The sequence below is a fragment of the Pristiophorus japonicus genome, chromosome 6 (genome assembly GCF_044704955.1).
Source record: "Pristiophorus japonicus isolate sPriJap1 chromosome 6, sPriJap1.hap1, whole genome shotgun sequence".
In the NCBI taxonomy this organism is placed as follows: domain Eukaryota; kingdom Metazoa; phylum Chordata; class Chondrichthyes; family Pristiophoridae; genus Pristiophorus; species Pristiophorus japonicus.
Window position 1 is genome coordinate 191,692,668 of NC_091982.1, and position 26,598 is coordinate 191,719,265.

The 26,598-nt window shown below is 45.3% G+C and overlaps 1 protein-coding gene across 1 annotated transcript in view; it reads left to right on the plus strand.

Moving 5' to 3' along the window:
* Window positions 1-26,598, plus strand: part of pex5la (peroxisomal biogenesis factor 5-like a) — a 302,502-nt gene that overhangs the window by 260,119 nt on the left and 15,785 nt on the right. Inside the window, exon 13 of the mRNA XM_070883494.1 lies at window positions 20,802-20,959. Within this exon, the coding sequence (XP_070739595.1) occupies window positions 20,802-20,959 (158 nt within the window). The remainder of the gene's footprint in view (window positions 1-20,801; window positions 20,960-26,598) is intronic.

The window sequence follows — 26,598 nt, forward strand, 5'->3', positions numbered from 1 at the left end:
GGATCAATCACACTAATTGGTGTAGTCTACAGACCACCTAATAGTGGAAGGGAGGTGGAAGAAGAAATATGCACATAAATTAGGGAAATGAGTAATATCAATAGCATAAAAATCATGGGGGATTTCAACTACCCTGATATTAATTGGACAGAAGAGGTAGGTAAAGGGGATAAGGGAATGGAGTTCATACAATGTGTACAGGACTCCTTTCTAGTCCAATATGCAAAGAGCCGAACAAAGGAGGATTTGCTATTGGATCTAGGAATGGGGAATGAACCAGAGCAGATAAGAGAAATAAAAGTAGTGGAGCATCTGCGCAATAATGACCATAATATAATACACTTTAATATGATAATTGAGAAGGACATATGTATGACGAAAACAGGGTAATAGATTGGAGAAAAGCTGATTTTTGATGGGCTGAGAGTAGAATTTGGGAAAATAAAATGAGCAACAATAGTGTCAAAAAAACGGTGTAGAACAGCAAAAGGGAAACATTTAAAACCGTGTTTAACAGAGTGTAGGAACAATATATTCTGCTAAAACAAACAAACTAAACACTAATAAGACTCCATGGATGAATAAAGCCATAAGGGAACAATTGAGGGCAAGGAAAGAGGCATACATTAAATACATAGACAGCAGGGGAGTGCATGATAAGGGAGAGTGCGAAAAGATTAGGAGAGAAGTCAAAAAAACATGAATCAAAAAAGTAAAATATTTTACAGGCACATCAATAAATAAAGGAAAAATGGGGATAGGGCCATTAAGGGATAGATAGAATAATACCACAGGTAATGATAGATAGATGGCAGAAATATTAAATAATTATTTTGCTTCAGTATTTAACAGGGAGATAGAACAGGTGGACATGACATTTGATGATGAGATTAGTAATGAGATAGGTACATTTAAAATAAGAAAAGAGGGGATATGTTAAATAAATTAAATAGTGAGCGAGGAAGTGTTAAGGGGCTTAGCAGCTTTGAAAGTGGATAAATCCCCAGGCCCAGTTGAAATGTATCCCAGGCTGTTAAGGGAAGCAAAAGGAGGAAATAGCAGAGGCTCTGACCATTATTTTCCAGTCCTCACTGGCTACAGATGTGGTGCCAGAGGACTGGACGACTGCTAATGCTGTACCTTTGTTTAAAAAAGGAGAAAGTGATTGACCGAGTAATTACAGGTCAGTCAGCTGAACCTCAGTGGTGGGAAAATCATTGGAAAAAATCCTGACAGGATAAATCTTCATTTGGAAAGACATGGATTAATCAAGGACAGTCAGCATGGATTTGTTAAGGGAAGGTCATGTCTGACTAACTTGATTAAATTTCGATGAGGGTAGTGCGTATGATGTAGTGTATATGGATTTTAGCAAAGCTTTTGATAAGGTCCCACATGGCAGACTGATCATGAAAGTAAAAGCCCATGGGATCCGGGGCAAAGTGGCAAGTTGGATCCAAAATTGGCTCAGAGGCAGGAAGCAAAGGGTAATGGTTGATGGGTGTTTTTGTGACTGGAGGGCTGTATCCAGTGGGGTTCCACAGGGCTAAGTGTTGGGTCCCTTGCTTTTTGTGGTATATATCAATGACTTGGACTTGAATGTTGGGGGTATGATAAAGAAGTTTTCAGATGACACTAAAATAGGCTGTGTGGTTGATAATGAAGAGGAAAACTGCAGTTTGTAGGAAGATATCAATGTACTGGTCAGGTGGGCGGAAGAGTGGCAAATGTAATTCAATCTGGAGAAGTGAGGTGTAATGCATTTGGGGAGGTCTACCATCATCATTATTGGCAGCCCCTCGGAATCGAGGAAGACTTGCTTCCACACCTAAAGTGAGTTCTTTGGTGGCTAAACAGTCTAATACGAGAGCCACAGACTCTGTTACAGGTGGGACAGACATTTGTCGGGGGAAGGGAGGAGGGGTAGAACTGATTTATCACACGCTCCTTCCGCTGCCTGCGCCTCACCTCTACACGCTCGCGGCGTTGAGATTTGAAGAGCTCAACGCCCTCCTGGATGCACTTTCTCCACCTAGGGCGGTCTTCAGCCAGGGACTCCCAGGTGTCAGTGGTGATAGAAAGATAGAAAATAGGTGCAGGAGTAGGCCATTCGGCTCTTCAAGCCTGCACCGCTATTCAATAAGATCATGGCTGATAATTCACCTTAGTCCCCCTTTCCAGCTTTCTCTCCATACCCCTTGATCTCTTTAGCCATAAGGGCCATATCTAACTCCCTCTTGAATATACCCAATGAACTGGCATCAACAACTCTCTGTGACAGGGAATTCCACAGCTTAACAACTCTGATTGAAGAAGTTTCTCCTCATCTCAGTCCTAAATGGCCTACCCCTTATCCTACGGCTATGTCCCCTGGTTCTGGACTGCCCCAACATCGGGAACATTCTTCCCGAATCGAACCTGTCCAGTCCCGTCAGAATCTTATACGTTTCTATGAGATCCCCTCTCATCTTTCTAAACTCCAGTGCATAAAGGCCTAGTTGATCCAGTCTCTCCTCATATGTCAGTCCAGCCATCACTGGAATCAGTCTGGTGAACCTTCGCTGCACTCTCTCAATAGCAAGAATGTCCTTCCTCAGATTAGGAGACCAAAACTGAACATAATATTGCAGGTGAGGCTGCACCAAGGCCCTGTACAACTGCAGTAAGACCTCTCTGCTCCTATACTCAAATCCCCTAGCTATGAATGCCAACATACCATTTGCCTTCTTCACCGCCTGCTGTACCTGCATGCCAACTTTCAATGACTGATGAACCATGACACCCAGGTCTCGTTGCATCTCCCCTTTTGCTAATCTGCCACCATTCAGATAATGATCTGCCTTCATGTTTTTGCCCCCAAAATGGATAACCTCACATTTATCCACATTATACTGCATCTGCCCACTCGCCTAACCTGTCCAAGTCACCCTGCAGCCTCTTAGTGTCCTCCTCACAGCTCACACCTCCACCCAGTTTAGTATCATCTGCAAACTTGGAGATATTACACTCAATTCCTTCATCTAAATCGTTAATGTATATTGTAGAGAGCTGGGGTCCCAGCACTGAGCCCTGCGGCATTCCACTAATCACTGCCTGCTATTCTGAAAAGGACCCGTTTATCCCGACACGCTGCTCCCTGTCTGCCAACCAGTTCTCTATCCACATCAGTACATTGCCCCCAATACCATGCACTTTGATTTTGCACATCAATCTCTTGTGTGGGACCTTGTCAAAAGCCTTTTGAAAGTTCAAATACACCACATCCACTGGTTCTCCCTGGTCCACTCTGCTAGTTACATCCTCAAAAAATTCCAGAAGATTCGTCAAGCATGATTTCCCTTTCATAAATCCATGTTGACTTGGACCGATCCTATCACTGCTTTCCAAATGCGCTGCTATTTCATCCTTAATGATTGATTCCAATATTTTCCCCACTACTGACGTCAGGCTAACCAGTCTATAATTACCTGTTTTCTCTCTCACTCCTTTTTTAAAAAGTGGTGTAACATTAGCTATCTCCAGTCCATAGGAACGGATCCAGAGTCGATAGACTGTTGGAAAATGATCACCAATGCTTCCACAATTTTTAGGGCCACTTCCTTAAGTACTCTGGGATGCAGACGATCGGGCCCCGGGGATTGATCGGCCTTCAATCCCATCAATTTCCCTAACACAATTTCCCGCCTAATAAGGATATCCTTCAGTTCCTCCTTCTCACTAGACCCACTGTGCCCTAGTACTTCGGGAAGGTTATTTGTGTCTTCCTTCGTGAAGACAGAACCGAAGTATTGGTTCAATTGGTCTGCCATTTCTTTGTTCCCCATTATAAATTTACCAGAATCCGACTGCAAGGGACCTAGGTTTGTCTTCACTAATCTTTTTCTCTTCACATATTTATAGAAGCTTTTGCAGTCAGTTTTTATGTTCCCTGCAAGCTTCCTCTCGTACTCTATTTTCCCCCTCTTAATTAAACCCTTAGTCCTCCTCTGTTGAATTCTAAATTTCTGCCAGTCCTCAGGTTTGTTGCTTTTTCTAGCCAATTTATATGCATCTTTCTTGGTTTTAACAGTATCCTTAATTTCCCTTGTTAGCCACGGTTGAGCCACCTTCCCCGTTTTATTTTTACTCCAGACAGGGGTGTACAATTGCTGAAGTTCATCCATGTGATCTTTAAATGTTTGCCATTGCTTATCCACCGTCATCCCTTTGCCAGTCTATTCTAGCCAATTCACGCCTCATACCGTCGAAGTTACCTTTCCTTAAGTTCAGGACCCTAGTTTCCGAATTAACTGTGTCACTCTCCATCTTAATAAAGAATTCTACATTTTATGGTCACTCTTCCCCAAGGGGCCTCGCACAACATGATTGCCAATTAGTCCCTTCTCATTACACATCATCCAATCTAGGATGGCCAGCTCTCTAGTTGGTTCCTCGACATATTGGTCTAGAAAACTATCCCTAATACACTCCAGGAAATCCTCCTCCACCGCATTGCTACCAGGTTGGTTAGCCCAATCAATATGTAGATTAAAGTTGCCCATGATAACTGCTGTACCTTTATTGCACACATCCCTTATTTCTTGTTTGATGCTGTCCCCAACCTCACTACTATTGTTTGGTGGTCTGTACACAACTCCACTAGCGTTTTCTGCCCTTTGGTATTCTGCAGTTCCACCCATGCCGATTCCACATCATCCAGGCTAATGTCCCTCCTTACTATTGCATTAATTTTCTCTTTAACCAGCAACACCACCCCGCCTCCTTTTCCTCTCGGTCTATCCTTCCTAAATGTTGAATACCCCTGGATGTTGAGTTCCCAGCCTTGGTCACCCTGGAGCTATGTCTCCGTGATGCCAATTACATCATATCCGTTAACTGCTATCTGCGCAGTTTCCATCCCCCTGCCATGTTCATTTAACTCCTCCCCAACAGCACTAGCAAACACTCTTCCTTGGACATTGGTTCCAGTCCTGCCCAGGTGCAGACCGTCCGTTTATACTGGTCCCGCCTCCCCCAGAACCGGTTCCAATGTCCCAGGAATTTGAATCCCTCCCTTCTGCACCACTCCTCAAGCCACGTATTCATCTGTGCTGTCCTGCGATTCCTACTCTGACTAGCACGTGGCACTGGTAGCAATCTTGAGATTACTACTTTTGAGGTCCTACTTTTTAAATTTAGCTCCTAGCTCCCTAAATTCATCTCGTAGCACCTCATCCCATTTTTTACCTATATCGTTGGTACCTATATGCACCACGACAACTAGCTGTTCACCCTCCCTTTTCAGAATGTCCTGCACCCGCTCCGAGACATCCTTGACCCTTGCACCAGGGAGGCAACATACCATCCTGGAGTCTCGGTTGCGGCTGCAGAAATGCCTATCTATTCCCCTTACAATCGAATCCCCTATCACTATAGCTCTCCCACTCTTTTTCCTGCCCTCTTGTGCAGCAGAGCCACCCACGGTGCCATGAACTTGGCTGCTGCTGCTCTCCCCTGATGAGTCATCCTCCTCAACAGTACCCAAAGCGGTGTATCTGTTTTGCTGGGGGATGACCGCAGGGGACCCCTGGCACTACCCTTCCTTCCACTGCTCTTCCTGTTGGTCACCCATCCTCTATCTGGCTGTGTACCCTTTACCTGCATTAAGACCAACTCGCTAAACGTGCTATTCACGTCATTCTCAGCATCGTGGATACTCCAGAGTGAATCCACCCGCAGCTCCAGTGCCGCAATGTAGTCAGTCAGGATACACTTCCCGCACACATAGTCGTCAGGGACACCGGAAGCGTCCCTGACTTCCCACATATTACAGGAGGAGCCTAACACGTGTCCGAGCTCTCCTGCCATGACTTAACCCTTATATAAACTTAATTTGGCAACAATGCTAAATGTTACTTACTGATATCGAAAAGAAAAAAGAAAAGCTACTCACCAATCACCAGCCAATCACTTACCCCCTTGGCCGTGACGTCACCTTTTGATTTCTTTCTACTTTTTTGCTTTCTCTCCCTGCTTGCTGCAGCTGCACCGCTCCGTCTCTCCGACTCACGAACTCCCGAGCCTCTCCTCGACGCTGGGCCTTTTGTAGGCCGCCTCGATCTCCCCGCTCCGTCTCTCCGACTCACGAACTCCCGAGCCTCTCCTCGACGCTGGGCCTTTTGTAGGCCGCCTCGATCTCCCCGCTCCGCCTCTCCAACTCACGAACTCCCGAGCCTCTCCTCGACGCTGGGCCTTTTGTAGGCCGCCTCGATCTCCCCGCTCCGCCTCTCCGACTCATGAACTCCCGAGCCTCTGGTCTTCAACACACTTTTCCTCAGGTAGTCGAAGGCTGCACTGGCGCACTGGAGGCGATGTTGAATCTCCACATCAATGTCTTCCTTTGTTGATAAGAGGTTCCCGAGGTATGGGAAGTGGTCTAACAAGGCAAGGGAATACACATTAAATGGTACGACACTGAAAAGTGTAGAGGAACAAAGGGACCTTGGAGTGCAAGTCCACAGATCACTAAAGGTAGCAGGCCAGGTAGATAAGGTGGTTAAGAAACATAGAAAATAGGAGCAAAAGTCAGCCATTCAGCCCTTCAAGCCTGCACCATTCAATATGATCATGGCTGATCCTCAACACCATATTCCCGCTTTCTCCCCATACACCTTGATGCTTTGTGTCTAGAAATCTATCTATCTCCTTCTTAAATATATTTAGTGAATTGGCTTCCACAGCCTTCTTTGGTAGAGAATTCCATCGGTTCACTACCCTCTGAGTGAAGATAGTTCCCCTCATCTCAGTCCTAAATTTCCTACCCTATATCCTGAGACTGTGACCCCTTGTTCTAGACTTCTCAGCAAGGGGAAACATCCTCCCCGCATCCAGTCTGTCCAGCCCAGTCAGAATTTTATACATTTCAATGAGATCCCATTTCATTCTTCTAAACTCTAGTGAATACAGGCCTAGTCGACCCAATCTCTCCTCATACGACAGTCCTGCCATCCCAGGAATCAGTCTGGTGAACCATCGTTGCACTCCCTCTATGGCAAATATATCCTTTCTTGGGTAAGGAGACCAAAACTGCACACAACTCCAGGTGTGGTCTCACCAAGGCCCTGCATAACTGTAGTAAGACATCCTTGCTCCTGTATTCTCATCCTCTTGCAATGAAGGCCAACATACCATCTGCCTTCCTCACTGCTTACTGCACCTGCATGTTTGCTTTTAATGACTTGGTGTACAAGGACACTCGGGTCCCTTTGTACATCGACATTTCCCAAGCTTTCACTAGTTAAATATTTTGTCTTTATGTTTTTCCTACCAAAGTGGATAACTTCACATTTATCCACGTTATACGGCATCTGCCATGTGTTTGCCCACTCACTCAACCTATCTAACTTGCCTGCAGCATCTTTGCATCCTCCTCACAACTCAAGTGAAAATGTAAAAAATCAAATAACAAGGAGAAGGCAATAGATCAGGGGTAGCAGGGAAATAAAAACTAGAATGTGTGAGGAAGAGACAGAGTGTATAAACATAAAGGTGAATCAGAAAGTGGGGTCAAAGCAGGATAAAATGGTAAGAAAACAAATGTAAAAGTTCTATCTGAATACACGTAGTATTCGTAACAAAAGAGATGAGTTGACGGCACAAATAGATACAAATGGATATGATCTGATAGCCATTACAGAGACGTGGTTACATGGTGACCAGGACTGGAAACTAAATATTCAGGGGTATTTGACAATTCGGAAGGACAGACAGAAGGGAAAAGGAGGTGGGGTAGCACTGTTAATCAAAGGTGGGATCAGTGCGTTAGTGAAAAACGACATTGGCTCAGAGGATCAAGATGTTGAATCAGTTTGGGTGGTGATAAGGAATAATAAGGGGAAAAAGGTCGCTGGTTGGGTATAGTGTATAGGCCCCCTAACAGTTGGACAGATATAAATCAAGAAATAAGGGAGGCTTCTAATAAAGGAACAGCGTTAATCATGGGCGATTTTAACTTTCATATTGATTGGACAAAGCAAATTGGCCAGGGCAGCCTTGAGGAAGAGTTCATAGAGTGTATCCGGGATAGTTTCCTTTAACAGTACATTGTGGAACGAACCAAAGAGCAGGCTATCTTAGATCTGGTACTGTGTAATGAGACAGGATTAATAAATGACCTTGTAGTAAAGGAACCTCTAGGAATGAGTAACTATAGCATGGTTGAATTTCAAATTCAGTTGGAGGGTGAGAACGTTGGTTCTCAAACTAGGGTCCTAAGCTTAAGTAAAGGAGACAGAGGGCAGAGTTGGCTAAAGTGGACTGGGAAAATAGATTAAAGTATGGGACGGTTAATGAGCAGTTGTAGACATTTAAGGAGATATTCCATAACTCACGACATAAATATATCCCAATGAGAAGGAAAGACTGTAAGGGAAGGAATAACCATCCGTGGTTAACTAAGGAAATTAGGGAGGATATCAAATTGAAAACAAGGGCATACAATGTGGCCAAGACTAGTGGGAGGCCAGAGGATTAGGAAACTTTTAAAAGCCAGCAAAGAACAACTAAAAAAATGATAGAGGGGGAAGATAGATTATGAGAGTAAACTAGTATTAAATATAAAAACAGATAGTAAGTGTTTCTACAGGTACATAAAAAGGAAAGGAGTGGCTAAAGTAAATGTTGGTCCCCTAGAGGATGAGACTGGGGAATTAATAATGGAGAACAGGGAAATGGCAGCGACGTTGAACAAATATTTTGTATCAGTCTTCACGGTAGAAGACACTAAAAATCAGCCCAATAGTGGATAATCAAGGGGGTATAGGGAGGGAGGAACTTAATACAATCACTATCACTATGAAGTAGTACTCAGTAAAATAATGGGACTAAAGGCGAACAAGTCCCCTGGACCAGATGGCTTACATCCTAGGGTCTTAAAAGAAGTGGCTGCAGAGATAGTGGATGTATTAGTTGTAATCTACCAAAATTCCCTGGATTCTGGGCCGATCCCAGCAGATTGGAAAACCGCAAATGTAATGCCCCTATTTTTAAAAAAGGCAGACAAAAAGCAGGAAACTATAGACCAGTTAGCCTAACATCGGTCGTTGAAAAAAGGCTAGTCCATTATTAAGGAAGCCATAGAGGGACATTTGGAAAAACATAATTCAATCAAGCAGAGCAAGCATGGTTTTATGAAAGGGAAATCATGTTTGACAAATTTGCTGGAGTTCTTTGAGGATGTAACGAGCAGGGTAGAAGAGGGGGAACCAGTGGAGTACTTGGAGTATGTGGTGTATTTGGATTTCCAGAAGGCATTCGATAAGGTTATTGCACAAGATAAAAGTTCACGGGGTAGGAAGTAATATATTAGCATGGATAGAGGATTGGCTAACTGACAGAAAACAGAGAGTTGGGATAAATAGGTCATTTTCCGGTTGGCAAACAGTGACTAGTAGGATGCTGCAGGGATCGGTGCTAGGTCCTCAATTATTTACAATCTATATTGATGACTTGGATGAAGGGATCAAGTGTAATGTAGCCAAGTTTGCTGATAACCCAAAGATGGGTGGGAAAGCAAACTGTGAGGAGGACAGAAAAAATCTGCAGTGGGACATAGACAGGCTAAGTGAGAGGGCAAAAATCTGTCAGATGGAGTATAATGTGGGAAAATGTGAGGTTATCCACTTTGGCAGAAAAAATAGAAAAGCAAATTACAATTTAAATGGAGAAAAATTGCAAAGTGTTGCAGTACAGAGGGACCTGGGGGTCCTTGTGCATGAAACACAAAAAATTAGTATGCAGGTACAGCAAGTAATCGGGAAGGCAAATGGAATGTTGGCCTTTATTGCAAGGGGGAAGAGAGTATAAAAGCAGGGAAGTCCTGCTACAACTGTACAGGGTATTGGTAAGGCCACACCTAGAGTGCTCCGTACACTTTTGGTCTCCGTATTTAAGGAAGGATATACTTGCATTGGAGGCTGTTCAGAGAAGGTTCACTAGGTTGATTCCGGAGATGAGGGAGTTGACTTATGAAGATAGATCGAGTAGGTTGGGCCTATACACAATGGAGTTCAGAAGAATGAAAGGTGATCTTATCGAAGCATATAAGATAATGAGGGGGCTTGACAAGGTGGATGCAGAAAGAATATTTCCACTCATAGGGGAAACTAAAACTAGGGAACATAGTTTCAGAATAAGGGGCCGCCCATTTAAAACTGAGATGAGGAGGAATTTCTTCTCTGAGGGTTGTAAATCTATGGAATTCTCTGCCCAGAGCTGTGGAGGCTGGGTCTTTGAATATATTTAAGGCAGAGAGAGACAGATTTTTGATCGATAAGGGAGTAAATGGTTATGGAGAGCGGGCAGAAAAGTGGAACTGAGTCCATGATCAGATCAGCCATGATGGCGGAGCAGGCTCGATGGGCCAAATGGCCTAATCCTGCTCCTATTTCTTAAGTAGACTCGAGCATTTTCCCTACTACTGATGTTAGGCTAACCAGTCTGTAGTTCGATGTTTTCTCTCTCCCTCCTTTTTTAAATAGTGGGGTTACATTTGCACCCTCGAATCTGCAGGAACTGTTCCATAATCTATAGAATTTTGGAATATGATAACCAATGCATCCACTATTTCCATGGCTACCTCTTTTAGTACTCTGGGATGCAGATTATCAGGCCCTGGGGATTTATCGGCTGTCAGTCCCATTAGTTTCTCAAGCACTATTTTCTTACTAATAATCATTTCATCTTATTCCACTTGCTCCTTAGGTCCCGAGCATTTCTGGGACGTTATTTGTGTCCTCTTCCGTAAAGACAGAACCAAAGTATTTATTTAATTTTTCTGCCAATTCCTTGTTCCCCATTATAAATTCTCCCATTTCTGACTGGAAAGGACCTACATTTATTTGTCCTCACTAATCTTTTTCTTTTCACATACTTGTAGAAGCATTTGCAGTTGGTTTTTATGTTCTTTGCAAGTTTACTCTCATACTCTATTTTCCTCCTCTTAATGAATCTCTTGGTCCTTTTTTGCTGAATTTTAAACTGCTCTCAATCCTCAGGCTCACTACTTTTTCTGGCAACTTTGTATGACTCCTCTTTGGATCTAATACTATCCTTAATTTTATTTTGTTAGCCATGGTTGGACCATTTTTCCTTTTGCGTTTTGGCGCCAGAAAGAAATGTATAACTGTTGCAATTCATGCATTTGTTCCTTAAATGTTAGCCATTGCCTATCCACCTATCCATCTAAAAAGACATATGGAATACTTGTCTTTGTTAGTTGAGGCGTGGAATACAAGAGCAAGGAGGTTATGCTTGAACTGTATAAAACACAGGTTAGGCCGCAGCTGGAGTACTGTGTGCAGTTCTGGTCACCACATTACAGGATATTATTGCACCGGAAAGGGTGCAGAGGAGATTTCCAAGAATGTTGCCTGGATTGGCTATGAAGAAAGATTGGAGATGCTGGGTCTGTTTTCTTTGGAACAGAGGAGGCTGAGGGGAGACCTGATTGCGGTGTATAGTATTGGATAGAGTGGATAGGAAATACCTGTTTCCCTTGGCAGAAGGGGTTAACAACCGGGAACATAGAATTAAAGTAATTGGGGGGAAGTTTAGAGGAGATATGAGGGAAAATTTCTTCACCCAGAGGGTAGTAGGGGTCTGGAACTCTCTGCCTGAAAGGGTGGTAGAAGCAGAAACCTTCACCACATTTTTAAAATACTTGGATGTGCACTTAAAGTGCCGTAACCTACAGGGCTACGAACCAAGAGCCTAAAGTGGGATTAGGCTGGATAGCTTTTGGTTGGCTGGCGTGGACACGATGGGCCAAAATGGCCTCCTTCCATGCTGTAAATTTCTATGGAATCAAACTCAAAAAGGATAAAACCCCCGGTCCTGCATCCAAGCATTTTAAAAGAATCTAGAAGAGGTAACCGAGGCATTACTACACATATTTAATAATTCATTAGAAAAAGTTGTAGTGCCAGAGGACTGGTGGATAGCTAATGTAATACCTATATTTAAGAAGGGGAATGGAACATGTCCAGGGAATTATAGACTAGTCAGCTTAACATCGGTGGCAGGAAAAATAATGGCATCCCTACTAAAGGAGAAAATAGAACATCTAGAAACCAAAAATATAATGAATAGTCAGCATGGATTTCAGAAGGGAAAGTCTTGCTTGACCAACCTCAATGAATTTTTTGAAGAGGTAACAGAGAGATTAGACAATGGTAATGCAGTAGATGTGATTTATCTAGATTTTCAAAAGGTCTTCGATAACGTACTCCGTAATAGACTTATGAACAAGGTCAGAAATGTGGAGTCAGGGGAAAAGTAGCAGAATGGATAGCCAGCTGGCTACAAGACAGAGAGTCGGACTAAAAGATAGCTATTCACAGTGACAGAAGGTGGGTGGTGGTGTTCCACAAGGATCAGTGCTGGGACCACTGTTGTTCACAATTTATACTAACGATTTAGACCTTGGAATCAAAAACACAATTTCTAAATTTGCGGATGACACCAATTGGGGAGGACTGCAACAAATTACATTAATAAACTTGCAGAATGGGCATATAATTGGCAAATGAAGTTCAACACAGATAAATTTGAGGTATTACATTTTGGTAGGAAGAACAGGGAGACCACTTATTACTTGGATGGTGCGAGTCTAGGTGGGATAGTGGAACAAAGGGATCTCGGAGTACAAATACACAAATCACAAAGTTGCAATACAGGTTAGCAAGGTTGTATAAAAGCAAACCAAGCACTAGGGTTTATTTCTAGAGGTATAGAATTGAAAAGATGGGAAGTTATGCTAAACCTGTATCGAATCTTGGTTGGACCACACTTCGTGTGCTATGTACATTTCTAGTTGCCATATTATAAAAAGGATATAGAGGCACTGGAGAAGGTGCAGAGAAGATTTACAAGGACAATACCAGAAATGCGAGGGTTTACATATCAGAAAAGGATGAACAGGCTGGGTCTCTTGTCTCTTGAAAAAAGCTTAGGAGTGACCTAATAGGTGTTTAAAATTATGAAAGGTTTTGATAGAATGGATACAGAGAGAATGATTCCACTTGTGGAGAAGAGCATAACTAGAGGTCATCAATATAAGGTAGTCATGAAGAAATTCAATAGGGAATTCAGAAGAAACTAGAGTAGTGAGAATGTGGAACTCACTACCACAGGGAGTTAGACAAGCATATGAGGGAGCAGGGAATTAAAGGGTTATGCTGATAGATTTAGATGAGGAAAGACAGGAGGAGGCTCGAGTGGAGCATGAATGCCAGCATGGACTGGTTGGGCCAAATGGCCTGTTTCTGTGTCATACATCCTATGTAAGCCAAAAGGCAGTTTATTTAAACATAAAGCAGATAAATAAACAGTAGTCAGTACAAACCAATATGCTGGATTTTGCGGTCAGCCATTGAATGGTGCCAGCCATTTGTTAAACTTGCACATAGACGTTCTATGGGCTTTTGCACCGGAAGTTCCTGCCAGTCAACAATCCAAAAAGTGCAGCCCCTTCTACAGAGCATCTGTGTGAACACGGCAAGCAACTGTGTGTCTCCTTAACCAATCAGATTGAAGAATCATTAATGAGCAGTGCAGAGTCTAAACCAGGAAGTGTCAGTTAGAACAGTGAATTCAATGTTAAATCAGGTACAAAAAGCAAAATAAAGAGATTGAGAGAGCTAAGAGACAAAGTTTAATTTTTTTTTTATTCAAATGTTTTTTTTAATTCTCCAACAATAATTAAAATCTGAAGCAATGAGACTCCATATTTGTAAAGGTAATTTTTCAGTGCCAGAGAGGTTATTTGGTAGTAATTGAGACATCATTAAAAAGGTACTTCCACTTGAATGGCCAGCCCATATTTTTCCTGACGCGTTTAGTTCATATTTATCAGGCAAGTACAGCAACTTCACACTGTTCCATATATATCAATTGCAAGTCTCTGTGAGATACCATTAACAGCTTTTGGAGGAGCAGGGCTTCTCTGACAGCAGCTCCCTGATTTCTGCATTTAACTGTGCATGTGCAGTTGCTGGAGGTTGCTGTCTAATTTCCACGCAAATAACGATGAGCGCGGTTAGCCTCACTTTTTTTTCTACTGCAAAAGCAGACCCATATATTTACACCAGTTAACAAATTTTTCTTATTTCATCAAAAACAGGAAGGGTTTTGTCTGGGCTATCTATGCATCATGAAAAAGGATGTTCACTTATTGTACAGCAAAATATTACCTGAGTCAGCATAACCCAGTCTGTTTCCTGGTATCAGACTGATTTCTGAGATAAAACCAGCTATAGTAATGTCATTTCAAAACCTTTGAATGTGTACTGAAACATACTCTTTTTTAAAAAGTACATTTCCCATAATCATATTAAATGATCTACCATTCTTCTCAAATTTCCCATAATCACATTAAATGGTCTACCATTCTTCTCAATTATATAGGATATTTGTTTACCAGTTTCAATGATCTGTGAAAGCTAGGATAGTACTCAACAAATTTACACTAATGACAGTACATTCAGCACACATTAATGGATTAAACTGCCTTTTATTCTCTCGAAGCCAGAGATTTGCTGATACCCATGCAGGTATAGGCTTTAAAGTGTAGTTTGTTCAAACGGACTGGCCATAATCTGTATGAAGACATTTTTTTAAATTCTTGTGCTTTTACAAGTAATAAAACATCCAAATTACTAATCTAACACTCTAAAACCAGACACAAATGTCTCGCTTTGCCACACTTCCCATCAAGATAACATCTCTTTTTTTTTTAAACTGCAATTCTGATGCGGCTCAAATAGGTAAAGAAATCCAGTTACACATAAGGTCTAAGATTTAAAACTCTTAGTGTTGCTGGAAGACCATAAAACCAAGAATTATTAGGGTAGAATTTCTGAACGAACAATTTCAGACACCTTGTGTTCCTGTAGGCACTATTTTATGCGAAGTCACCACATTTAAGGGCCCAAATTTCAACTGGATTTGCTCCTATTTTTTTGGAGCAACTAGTTTTCTTTTGGAGTATCCTAAAAATTGCAATTCTCCACATTTAGTTTGCTCCAGTTCTAGTGAGTTAGTTTAGTTTTGTTTTAGTTCAGTTTTTTTTTCTCAAAAGGGGGCGTGTCCAGCCACTTACGCCTGTTTTGTAAATTTGAACTGCGAAAAGTTACCCCAAACTAAATTAGAATGGAGTAAGTGTCCACTTTTGTACGCCAGGAAATATCTTGTGTAGAGTTAAGAAATCAGCGCAGCTAGCCAGAGATGGGGGGAGGGAAGGGAAGAGAAGAGAGCACTAAACACCTTCACTTTTAAAAATAAAGAATCATCATCAATAATAAATAATCAATACATTTTTTAAAAATTTAAAAATCAATAAATCAAAAAATAAAAGTCCCTACCTCACCTATTGCAGCACGCAGCGCCTATCCGTTTGGCCAGGGGCTGGAAATTCTTCATCCAGCAGCAGAGTTCACTAAAGCACGCAGCAACATATCTTCGGCCGTTCAGCCAGGGGCTAGGGGAAGAGAGAAGTGACTTCACTGAAGGGGGGAGGGGGAGAGAACAAAAGACCTTTGGGTGTAGTCCATGTACCTTGTGTAGAGGGAGGAGGAGAAATGGTGTGCTGCCATTTTGCATCACTGAGCTTTGAAAGTTTAAGTTGTACTTCAAGTATGGATGCTGCATTATCAACACCACCAGTTTTGCAATGGTTCTGCATCTATGTGCTACATAGGAGAGAATTGATTAGAGGTCATCGCATCAGGAACATCATAGCCCATAGACTGCTGGGCAGGAGGTCTCACCTACCTTGGCAATTTCGAGTCAGGCATTCATACCTGGACCTGAGTGAGGCCGATTGTGTCAAAAGGCTGCGTTTCCGCAGAGAAGTTGTCATTAAGATCTGAGTTGCTGAGACCAGATTTACAGGCAAGAACCAGAAGATGGACTGCTTTGTCTGTTGAATTGAAGGTTCCAGCTGCACTTTCCTTTTATGCCTCGGGATCATTTCAAGCTATAACTGGAGATGTGTGCGCCATCTCTCAACGTGCAATACATGTCTGCATTCATCAGGTTATGGCTGCACTGTATGCGTGGAGGAATGACTTTATCAAGTTCCCAATGATCACCCAAGCAATGCATGACAGGGCTGTGGGGTTCTTAAGGATTGCTGGCTTCCCAAAGGTACAGGGGCTGCATTGATTGCACCCATATCACCTTTCAAGCACTTGTGGAGGATCCCGAGCAGTTCAGGAATAGAAAAGGCTTCCACTCCATTAATGTGCAGCTCGTGTGTGACAACATGCATCGCATCATGTCAGTCGATGCAAGATACCCTGGGAGCACCCATGATGTGTTCATCCTACACAACAGAGTTATATCTGCTATGTTTGAGCAGCAGCCAGAAGGTTAGAGTTGGCTACTGGGAGACAAAGGGTATGGCCTGGCCACCTGGTTCATGACGCCCCTACGCATAACCCAAATGGAAGCCGACCATCAATACAACATGGCGAATATTACGACACGCAGCATCATAGAGAGGACCATTGGCATCTTGAAACAGTGCTTCAGATACCTGGACCATTCCAAAGGCCACTTGTAATATTTCCCAGAGTTTGTCGGTCAGTTCACTGTTGTGTGCTGCATAACTTAGCCATCATGAGGAAGCAGCAGCTGATAGTGGAACAAAAAGAGCCAGCTGAGGAGAGAGTGCCTGATGATACTGATTTGGATGAAGACGACGATCAGGAAACCATGCAAGTGCCTGAGGCCGGAGCACGACAGAGAAGGAGGGTGGCCCATCGTGCTCCTTTAACGATTGCTCAAGCCTTGCGCCAGCAGCTCATCCGTGAACACTTTACTGACGCCCAAGGGCTCAGCGACAACTGTTCCGCATGGACATGTTTATTTTTTGCAGTTGCTCCTAAATGTTGATTTGTGTTAATGGAACATGATTCAGTTTTAATGTAAAATATATTTCATTGAAAAGTTTATAATGTACTTCACTTTAGTGTAATAAAATAATTCTTGTATCAAACTTTACTTCAATATGACTCTTTAAGATCACTTATGAGGTTGTAAAGTTACAAAACTTACAATACAATTTCAATTTGAAAACAGTAACAACAGAAACATCAGCAGCAAAGAAAGGCTGCACCCATCTCTCATCCACATCTCGGTGAATGTGCACTTCTTTATGGGGGTATTTGATTGGCCGGGCTGTGTGCCCTTATTTCAGCAGCTACCTCCACATGCCCTCCCTGACGGCCTGTGCCGTCACATACACTCTCTTTGACATTCTCTCCTTCAATTCCAGTGTCATTACTGCTAATTCTCCCAACAGTCCTATTACTTCATCACCCACTGCACGGATGGTCTGCATGAGTGATCGGGTAAGGTTATTGGTCTCCACAGCCAATGCCACAACTTCAACCACATCTGTTGAACGCTGCATCTCAGGAGAGCGTGGTGCGATTCTCCTTCCCCTCGGCATGGGTCTGCCTCGTGGCACCCCTCCAGTGGGAGGGGCAGGCTGGGACGGTGGGGCCCTGGGTGCTTCAAGCAGCACCCCTACGGTGGGAAACGCAGGCTGGAACGGTGGGGCACTGAGTGTTTCAAGCTGCATTCCACCAGCACCATCACTGGAACCCGTAGCCTCAGAAGGTGTGAAACCAAGGAATGTCACATCAGAACTTAAAGCACTACAGAAGAATGAGGAGCTGCTGAAACCACAGAATGTCTGACCAGAACCAATGCAAGTGTTTGGCAGACTGAGGTCCTGTAATATGGACTGATCCACATTACGATCAACATTCTCCCCTGAACACATACCAATGAGCCCAGCATCCGAGCCTTGGTCTGAATCGTCTGCATCTGAATCTTCCTCTGCATCTTCAAGATATTCAGGATTGGTATCATGTTCTGCAAATTATAACAGAACAGTCAAATGGTTAGCAGCACAGGAGGGGACAGGATGGGTGGCATGAGTACTCTCACATGTAGCAGGCCAGGCAGCAGGTTGATTTGAAGGGCCACAATACATTTTCAGGACTTACCCTCTCCCTTGCGTGTGTGCCCAGCTTGTGCAGTACTGATTGTTTTTTTTCCAGGTACGACTCATCATAGCAGTGACCCTCTCTGCCAAGGGTGTCAGTGGGTGCAGGTTTGGCGGCCCCCCTCCTGTTCGAGTTCTTTCCCTTTTGTTGTGGGACAATTTCTTCTGCAAAGATTAAAATATAACTTTTTAGAGAGGGTGTCTTTCTGCAGGGTGGGACATATACAGATGGTCACATTTACAATTCCATTGAAAAATGAAAATATTACACTAACTAATTGACCAAGGTCATGCCATTTCTTTTTACACTGGCTTCCAGATCTCGTGGTATGCACCAATGCGCAGTAATCTTCTGCAACTTGGTTCCAGCATTTCTTCATTTCTTTGGGTGCCACATTTGCGCGACCTCTGTTGCTGGTATCCAGCTCCTGCCATCTTTTCTCAATGACATCAACTAGTATCTCCACTTCGTCATGCAAGAAATTCTTCGTTCTTGGTGCACGTTGTTGCTTTGCTGTATTGAATTGACACTCAGTGATTTTTCAAAACACACAGTTCTTACTTTGCATGCACCTATGCAGTACTCCTTCTGGAAGTTTAGCAGCAACACAGAGCACTCACTGATTTCCTCCACAGTACTACTAACAGCACTCCTTCAGGCACAGAAAATGAATCAGAAGGCTTTCCACTACTCCATGCACCCAAAAATCAATTTGCAGTCTTTCCCTTTAAAGATGGCCGATTTCCAATGTTCTGTGCCATTGTGCATGCACGCACGCTCCAATGCGCATGCGCAACGCTGCCGGCACTCAGACGTGCTGGGCCTTAGCCCCGCCCCCATGCCAGCTGTGTAGACACAGCAAGTCGATAGCTCCGCCCCCCGCAGCTCAAGCTGCACTGCGCCAACTGGAATGGAGGCCTGCAGACACTTCAGAATAGTGAGGTACTTTTTAGACGCACTTTTAATTCTAAATAATAGGTGCAAGGCTCGGTGGTGTGCCGATCTAATGATCAGTTCAAATGGACCCAAGTTTCGGGCCGCGCCTAGAACGGCGCAGCCCCAACCTGGACGCCCGTTTTTCGCGCCACAAAGTGCGCCTAAAAAAAGCTTCCAGATTCTCCTGCTCCCTGCAGGTCATTTGCAGCTCGGCGCGGCGCAGCGCAGCGCAGCATGAGCTGTAGGGGGCGGAGCCAGGTCCCTGCGCTGAAAACAGTGCCGGGACCTCTGCACATGCGCGCTACAGTGAGCACGCATGTGCAGTAGCTCCAGGCGCCCAAAACTGTGTGGGAGGGACCCAAAGCACGCAGCCCCTAGCCCTGGCCGAATGGCCTCACTGAGGCTGCGTGCATAAGGCTGCCTCCCATGCCCAGCTCCCGCTTCCTCTGGACCGGACCGGACCCAACTTGACTCCCGCTCCCACGGGACCGACCCCCTGACCCGACCGGACCTCCACTTCCCCCGCTCCCGACCTTCCCCCCCACCGACCGACCTCCGCTCCCGACCGATCTCCGCCACCCCCCACAACCAACCGATCTCCGCCCCCTCCCCTCCGCCCCGCGCTCCCGACCCCCCTGGACCCGTTGCCACCTACCTGTCAATCCGGTAAGTCTAAGCTCGAAGTCTTGGGCCCGGCCTGGCCCGGCCCGTTCAGCCTCTCTCTCCTTTCTTTCTCTCTCTCTCTCTCTCTCTTCCTCCCTCCCTTCTCTTCACCCCTCCCCTCCCTTCTCTTCACCCCTCCCCTCCCCTCCCTCCCTTCTCCTCCCTCCCTTCTCTCATCCACCCCCTCCCCTCCCACCTCTCATCCCCCCCTCCCCTCCCTCCCTTCTCTCATCCCCCCCTCCCCTCCCTCCCTTCTCTCATCCCCCCCTCCCTCTTTTATCCCCCCCTCCCCTCCCTCCCTTTTCTCACCCCGCTCCCCTCCCTCCCTTTTCTCACCCCCCTCCCCTCCCTCCCTTTTCTCCCCCCCTCCCCTCCCTCCCTTTTCTCACCCCCTCCCTCCATTTTCTCACTCCCCCTCCCCTCCCTCCCTTTTCTCACCCCCCTCCCTTCCCTCCCTTTTCTCACCCCCCTCCCTTCCCTCCCTTTTCTCACCCCCTCCCTTCTCTCTCCCTTTTCTCACCCCCCCCCTCCCTCCCTTCTCTCTTTTTTTTAAATCTATTTTTTATTAATTTTTTTTGATTGATTTATTGGTTGATTTATTGATGTATTTATCATTTTATTATTGATGATGACTCTTTTTGTAAAATTGAAGTGTTTAATGTTTGTAAACTTCCCTTTAAACGCCCCCCCCCCCCCCCATCATTCCCTACACACGATTTGTAACCTACGCCTGATTTTCTAAAGTGTAGACAAGGTTTTTTCGAGCGTACAAAAATCTTCACTTACTCCATTCTAAGTTAGTTTGGAGTAAGTTTTCACTGCCGAAACTTTGAAATTCTGTTCCAAAGTGAAACTGTTCTAACTGACTAGAACTGGCGCAAACTAAATGCCAAGAATTTGAATTTCTAAGATACTCCGTTCTACACAGTTGCTCCAAAAAATCAGGAGCAACTGAGGCCGAAACTTGGGCCCATTAAGTTATCGGGTTAACAACTATTTAAAAATAAATGGGATAACAACTGCAGATAAAACACACAGGAATGTAGTACAAAAGCATTAAGTGAAGTTTGCCAATTGGCATCTCTCTGGAATACTTGTCATAAGATCATGTAATTACAATAACTTTAAATATATATATTTATTTTCAAGGATTACTTATTGTGGAACCGTCTGGGCGCCACCTTAGCAAATGGAGATCGGAGTGAAGAAGCTGTTGAGGCTTACCAAAGGGCTTTGGAAATTCAGCCTGGTTTTATTCGGTCAAGGTACAATCTGGGAATCAGTTGCATAAACCTGGGAGCTTACAGGTAAGGACTAAATTCAGTTCATAAGATTTAAATTTATAATTTTGAATGTTTGTTTATTGAAGAGAGGGGTGCAGTACTGGGGATTTGAAAATTTTTTTCTATTTTGAACATCCATGATCCACATCAAGCACTCCGAAACAAGGCATAGATAGCACTTCTGCTCTGCAAAACGACAGGACAACATTTCCTCTGGCTGCTCTGTATTCACAAAATTACAATGTAGCAGAAAGATAGCCTGTGATTTCTATTTATAGTGAAATCTAAACCTGTTCTTGATTTTATGATTTCATGAAGTAGCAAACATAGGAAATGTTCCCATTATGGTTATAGTGTTGCTAACAGCATAGTGACAGCAGGAAATCTTCTAAAAGTATCTTATTCTGTGTTGTCATATAATTAATGAAAGAATTAGATAGCAATTTTGTGTGATTGAAGGTTATTTGTGTGTGCATAATCTATGATAAGAACTTGTAATTATATAGTGCCTTTCATGAGCGAGTTGTCCCAAAACGCTTTAAGAGCCAATAAAGTACTTTTTGTCGTCACTGTTGTAATATAGGAAATGTAGTAGCAAGGTCCCACAAACAGCAGAACTAATGACCAGGTAATCTGTTTCAGATGTTGGTTTGGGATAAATATTGGCCAAAGACCAGCAAGAACTCCCCTGCACTTCAAATACATTGACCTGAGAGGGCCCATGGAGCCTCTGTTCCATGTTTCATCTGAAAGATGGCAACTTCCTCAGTACTGCACTGAAATGCCAGCATGGATTATGTGCTAAGTCTCCAGAGAGTGGGGCTTGAGCCCCAAAACTTGACTGCGAGGCACTGAGTCAAGGCTGATGGCGAACAATTTTAGTGTAATGACTAAAACTACAAATTGTATCCTTGCTACTTAGCCTTGAAATTTACACGTATTTAATTACACCGCAGTGACTTCAAAACTTCTAATGAAGGTACACAATGATGGCTGTTAAGTATGACTTCATCTGTATCATAATTGCACAACATATAGAAAAACCATTGGGAGACTTGCAATAGCTTTGTCATAGTCTCTGGGCATTTTCATTATCATAGGCAATCCCTCAAAGTCGAGGATGACTTGCTTCTACTCAAAGTGAGTCTCAGGTGATTGGAGTCCAATGTGGGACCTACATTCTCTGTCACAGGTGGGGCAGACAGTGGATGAAGGAAAGGGTGGTTGGGGAGCCTGGATTGATGCATGCTCCTTCCGCTGTCTACTCTTGGTTTCTGCTTGTTCTCGCCAATGGGACTCGAGTGCTCAATGCCCTCCCGGATGCTCTTCCTCCACTTTGGGCGGTTGTGGGCCAGGGATTCCCAAGCGTTGGTGGGGATGTTGCACTGTGACAAGGTGGCTTTAAGGGTGTCCTTGAAGTGTTCCCTCTGCCCACCTGAGGCTTGTTTGTCGTGTCGAAGCTCCACATAGAGCGCTGGCTTTGGGAGTCTCGTGTCGGGCATGCAGACGACGTGGCCCGCCCAACAGAGCTGATTGAGCATGGTCAATGCTTAAGTGCTGGGGATGTTGGCCTGAGCGAGAACGCTGATATTGGTGTATCCTGCCAATGGATTTGCAGGATCTTGCGGAGGCAGCATTGGTGGTACTTCTGTAGCGTTTTGAGATGTCTGCTGTATATAGTCCATGTCTCTGAGCCATATAAGATGGTGGGTAACACCACTGCCCTGTAGACCATGAACTTGGTGCTGGATTTGAGGTCTTCAAACACTCTTCCTCAAGTGACTGAAGGCTGCGCTGATGCACTGAAGGCGGTGTTGGACTTCGTCATCAATGTCTGCTCTTACTGACACAGTAGGCTCCTAGGTATGGAAAATGGTCCACATTGTCCAAGGCCTTGTCATGGATTTTGATAATTGCGGGGGGGGGGGGCGGGCGTCAGGTTGGTTGAGGACCTTTGTCTTACGGATGTTTAGTGTAAGGCTCATACGCCTCCATGAAGGTGTTGACGATGGCTTGTGTGGTGTATGTAGCACACAAATCACTGACTCCACACGGTCTGGTGTAAATCTAACTGCTGCGACCTTCGTCCTTTATTGTTCAGCTCCAGAGTGTGTCTCAGGTGTGGTGGTCAGCCTTTTATATTGCCTTTTGCAGGTACTTCCAGGTTTCCCACCACAGCGCCCTCTGTGGTGTACCATTGTGCTTACATTACATTTAAGGTACCAGGACAATACACACATCAATACATGACATCACACTTGTCCAACGGAAGGTAGGTAGGCATAGACAGTGCGTTAGTATGGTACATGTTATCTGGTACATTAACTAGTTATTGACTGGTAACAGATCCCTGATTTCCTTGTTAACTCTTATTAATTGTACTTCATATCCATTATTTTACACAAATACAGTGGCAATTCAGCATTAAAATATTATAAATTCACCATCTCACATTAACAGCTCATTTTAGACTCGCTCTGCCTTACAGAAGTCATTTGTGGGGACCACCACATGGTAAGGCCCTTTTAAGACTCCCGGGTGCATTTCCTTTTTAAGGCGCCATCTTTGATGCAGGAGGATTCCACGAGGCTTCTCCTTGGGCGCCGCCATCTTTGATGCTCTGCTGCTCTGGACCGAGGCTGCCGCCATTGTGCTCTCCGCCGCTCCGGATACCCTCCGTCGCCGCAGCCTCTGCTCCCCTCTGCTGCCACCTGATTTTCTGCCTCTCCTACGGCCGTCGTCGTCGCTTCTCCGGCGGCCACCGTAGCCGCCTCTCCTGCGGCCGTCGTCGCCGCCTCTCCAGCGGCTGTACTTGCTGCCTCCCCCGCAGCCTCCGTAGCGGCCTCCCCTGCGGCCACTGACCTCCAGCTGCTGCCGCCGCCCAACTCTCCCTCTGCGTGGGCCCCTCCGATCCGCCGGCCATCCTGGATCCCTCGCACCCCGCCCGCAGTGTCCCGCCGGCTCACCCCCCCCGCCCCCCCCAGGCCCCTCTCTGCAGGGCTGCTTGCCTGTGGAGGCTGAGGCTGCAGGATCTCTGTGTGAGGTCCGGGGCTGGGGCTTGCCTGTGGGTGGATTGAGGCTGCAGCTCCAACTTGGTTGGTGCTGCTCTCTGGGGACCCGGGGCACGGCAGCACCCCAGGGAGCAGCAGCCTGTGGAGTGGTGAAGTCTTCCCAGCTCCCACGGACCGTCCCCATCTACCTCCGACCGAGGAGTGTCGGCCCATCACCTGCAACGACCCACAAAAGGTAAACCGTGCGTCTCATCCCCATGGGATACCTGCACGATCGCTTTGCCAAGAACAGGTATTAGTTCCCTGGTGTAGGTACGCAGCTTCGCCGTGACCGGGACCAGCTTGGGTCGTGCAGCTGGGTTAATCCACAGTTTAGCAAAAGTTCTTCGACTCAGCAACGACGGCCCCGAGCCCGTGTCCACTTCCATACTCACAGGGACTCCGTTGATTTTTACTTCCCTTATCACTGGGGGCGAATAGTCGGTACACATGTACAGTCCCAACACCTCATCATCTTCTGCCTGCTCCTGGCTGCATGGTGGATCATCCCCCATCTCCTCAGCAACATGGCGAGTCTGATTTATTTTACACATACGCTGAAGGTGGCCTTTCATGTGGCAGATATTGCACGTGTACTCCGCAAACCTGCACCGGTGAGCCCCATGGCTTCCTCCGCACCGCCAGCATGGTGCTGCTTGATTGGCCCCCCTTAGCGGACTTTGAGTTTCAGGACCCCGAGGTCCATGCTCTCTGCTCCGGGCAGAGCCATGTTCTGCAGTTTTGTCCGTGGTGGGCGCTATCCTGTGGACAGTGCCTGCCGGATTCGAGACTGTGTGGATTATTTGCTTGGTGCTGCAAGTCGAGGTCATTTGTGCCCGGCTGATGGTGATGGCCTTTGTCAGTGTGACTGTGGGTTCCGTGGCTAACAGCTTGTGAAGGAGGCCCTCGTGGCCAATCCCCATAACGAAAACGTCCCATAACGCCTCATCAAGGTGTGCGCCAAAAATCACACAGCGCCGCGAGTCTCCTGAGGTCCGCAGCGTATTTGGTGACATCCTGGCCATCAGGTCTGCAGTGATGGTAAAATTTGTATCTGGCCGTGAGGATGCTCTCCTTTGGTTTCAATTGGTCACGAATGAGTTCAGTCAGCTCCTCGTATGACTTTTTTTTTGAAATTCGTAGCCAATCGTTCCAATTCTTTGTCAAATCACAAACGCCAGAGGTCACCTTGCACACGCCAAGGATCACTCTGCGCCAATGCTCTTAGCCAAAAGGCCTAGAGCCACTGCACCGTTCCTGGAAGTACTGCAATACCAGGTTCGTGCCATGGAGGTGGATGGGTCAGGTCCCCCACACACCTCCGTGGAGGTGGATAGCTCCTCGTATGACTTGTCCCTGGCGCTCCCAGGTGCCAGCAAATCCCTGACGAGACAGTAAACCTCATCTCCACAACTAGAGAGCAATATCGCCTTACGCTTATCTCTCATTGCGTCCGTGTCCTCCGTCAGGTCATTTACTATGAAGTAGTACTCGAGCCTTTCCGTAAAGGCTTCCCAATCATTGCCCATGGTGAAATCCTTTAGCGAGCCCAGAGTAGCCATGGTTGCGTGGAGTTCGTCTGCTTCCTTGTCGCCAATGTGGTGTATGTAGCACACAAATCACTGACTCCACACGGTCTGGTGTAAATCTAACTGCTGTGACCTTCGTCCTTTATTGTTCAGCTCCAGAGTGCCTCTCAGTTGTGGTGGTCAGCCTTTTATATTGCCTGTTGCAGGTACTCCCAGCTTTCCCATCACAGCGCCCTCTGTTGTGTACCATTGTGCTTACATAACATTTAAGGTACCAGGACGATACACACATCAATACATAACATCACAGCTTGAAGTTCAGCCTCCGAGTGTGCGCAGAAGCAAGCATTATCTGCCTACTATAGTTCAAAGACAGACGATGGGATGACCTTGGATCTGGCCTGGAGGTGACGGAGGTTGAACAGATTTCCCATCTGTTCTATAATTTAGCTCCACTCTGGTGGGGAGCTTGCTAAGGGTGAAATGTAGCATTGCAACAAGGAAGATTGAAAAGAGCATTGGTGCGATGACCCCGGTCCGAACATGGATTGGGTCTGTGGTGGATCCATTGGTCAGGATCATGGCTTGCGTGTCATCATGGAGCAGACGGAGGATGGTGAAAAACTTTTGAGGGCAGCCGAAACAGAGGAGGACGCTACATAATCCCTCATGGTTGATGGTATCAAAGATCTTTGTGGGGTCAAAGGCGGCCACGTATAAGGTTTGGTGCTGTTCCCAGCATTTCTCTTGTAGTTCTTGCGCGGTGAAGATCATGTCCATTGTACCCCGTAGTGGATGGAATCCACAAATCCGACTCTGGGAGGAGCTCTTCAGCCACAGGGAGAAGACGATTGAGGAGGATTCTTGCAATGATTTTCCCTGTGGTCGACAGCAGGGAGATTCCTCTGTAGTTACCACAGTCAGATTTGTCCCCTTTATTGAAGATGGTTATGATTACAGCATCCCCGAGATCTCCTGGCATGCTCTCGTCCTTCCAGATAAGAGAAATTAGTTAATTAGTTCATGTGTTCATGTCAAAAGTGCTTCTCTGCCAAGTTTTAGTGCTTCAGCAACAATTCCATCT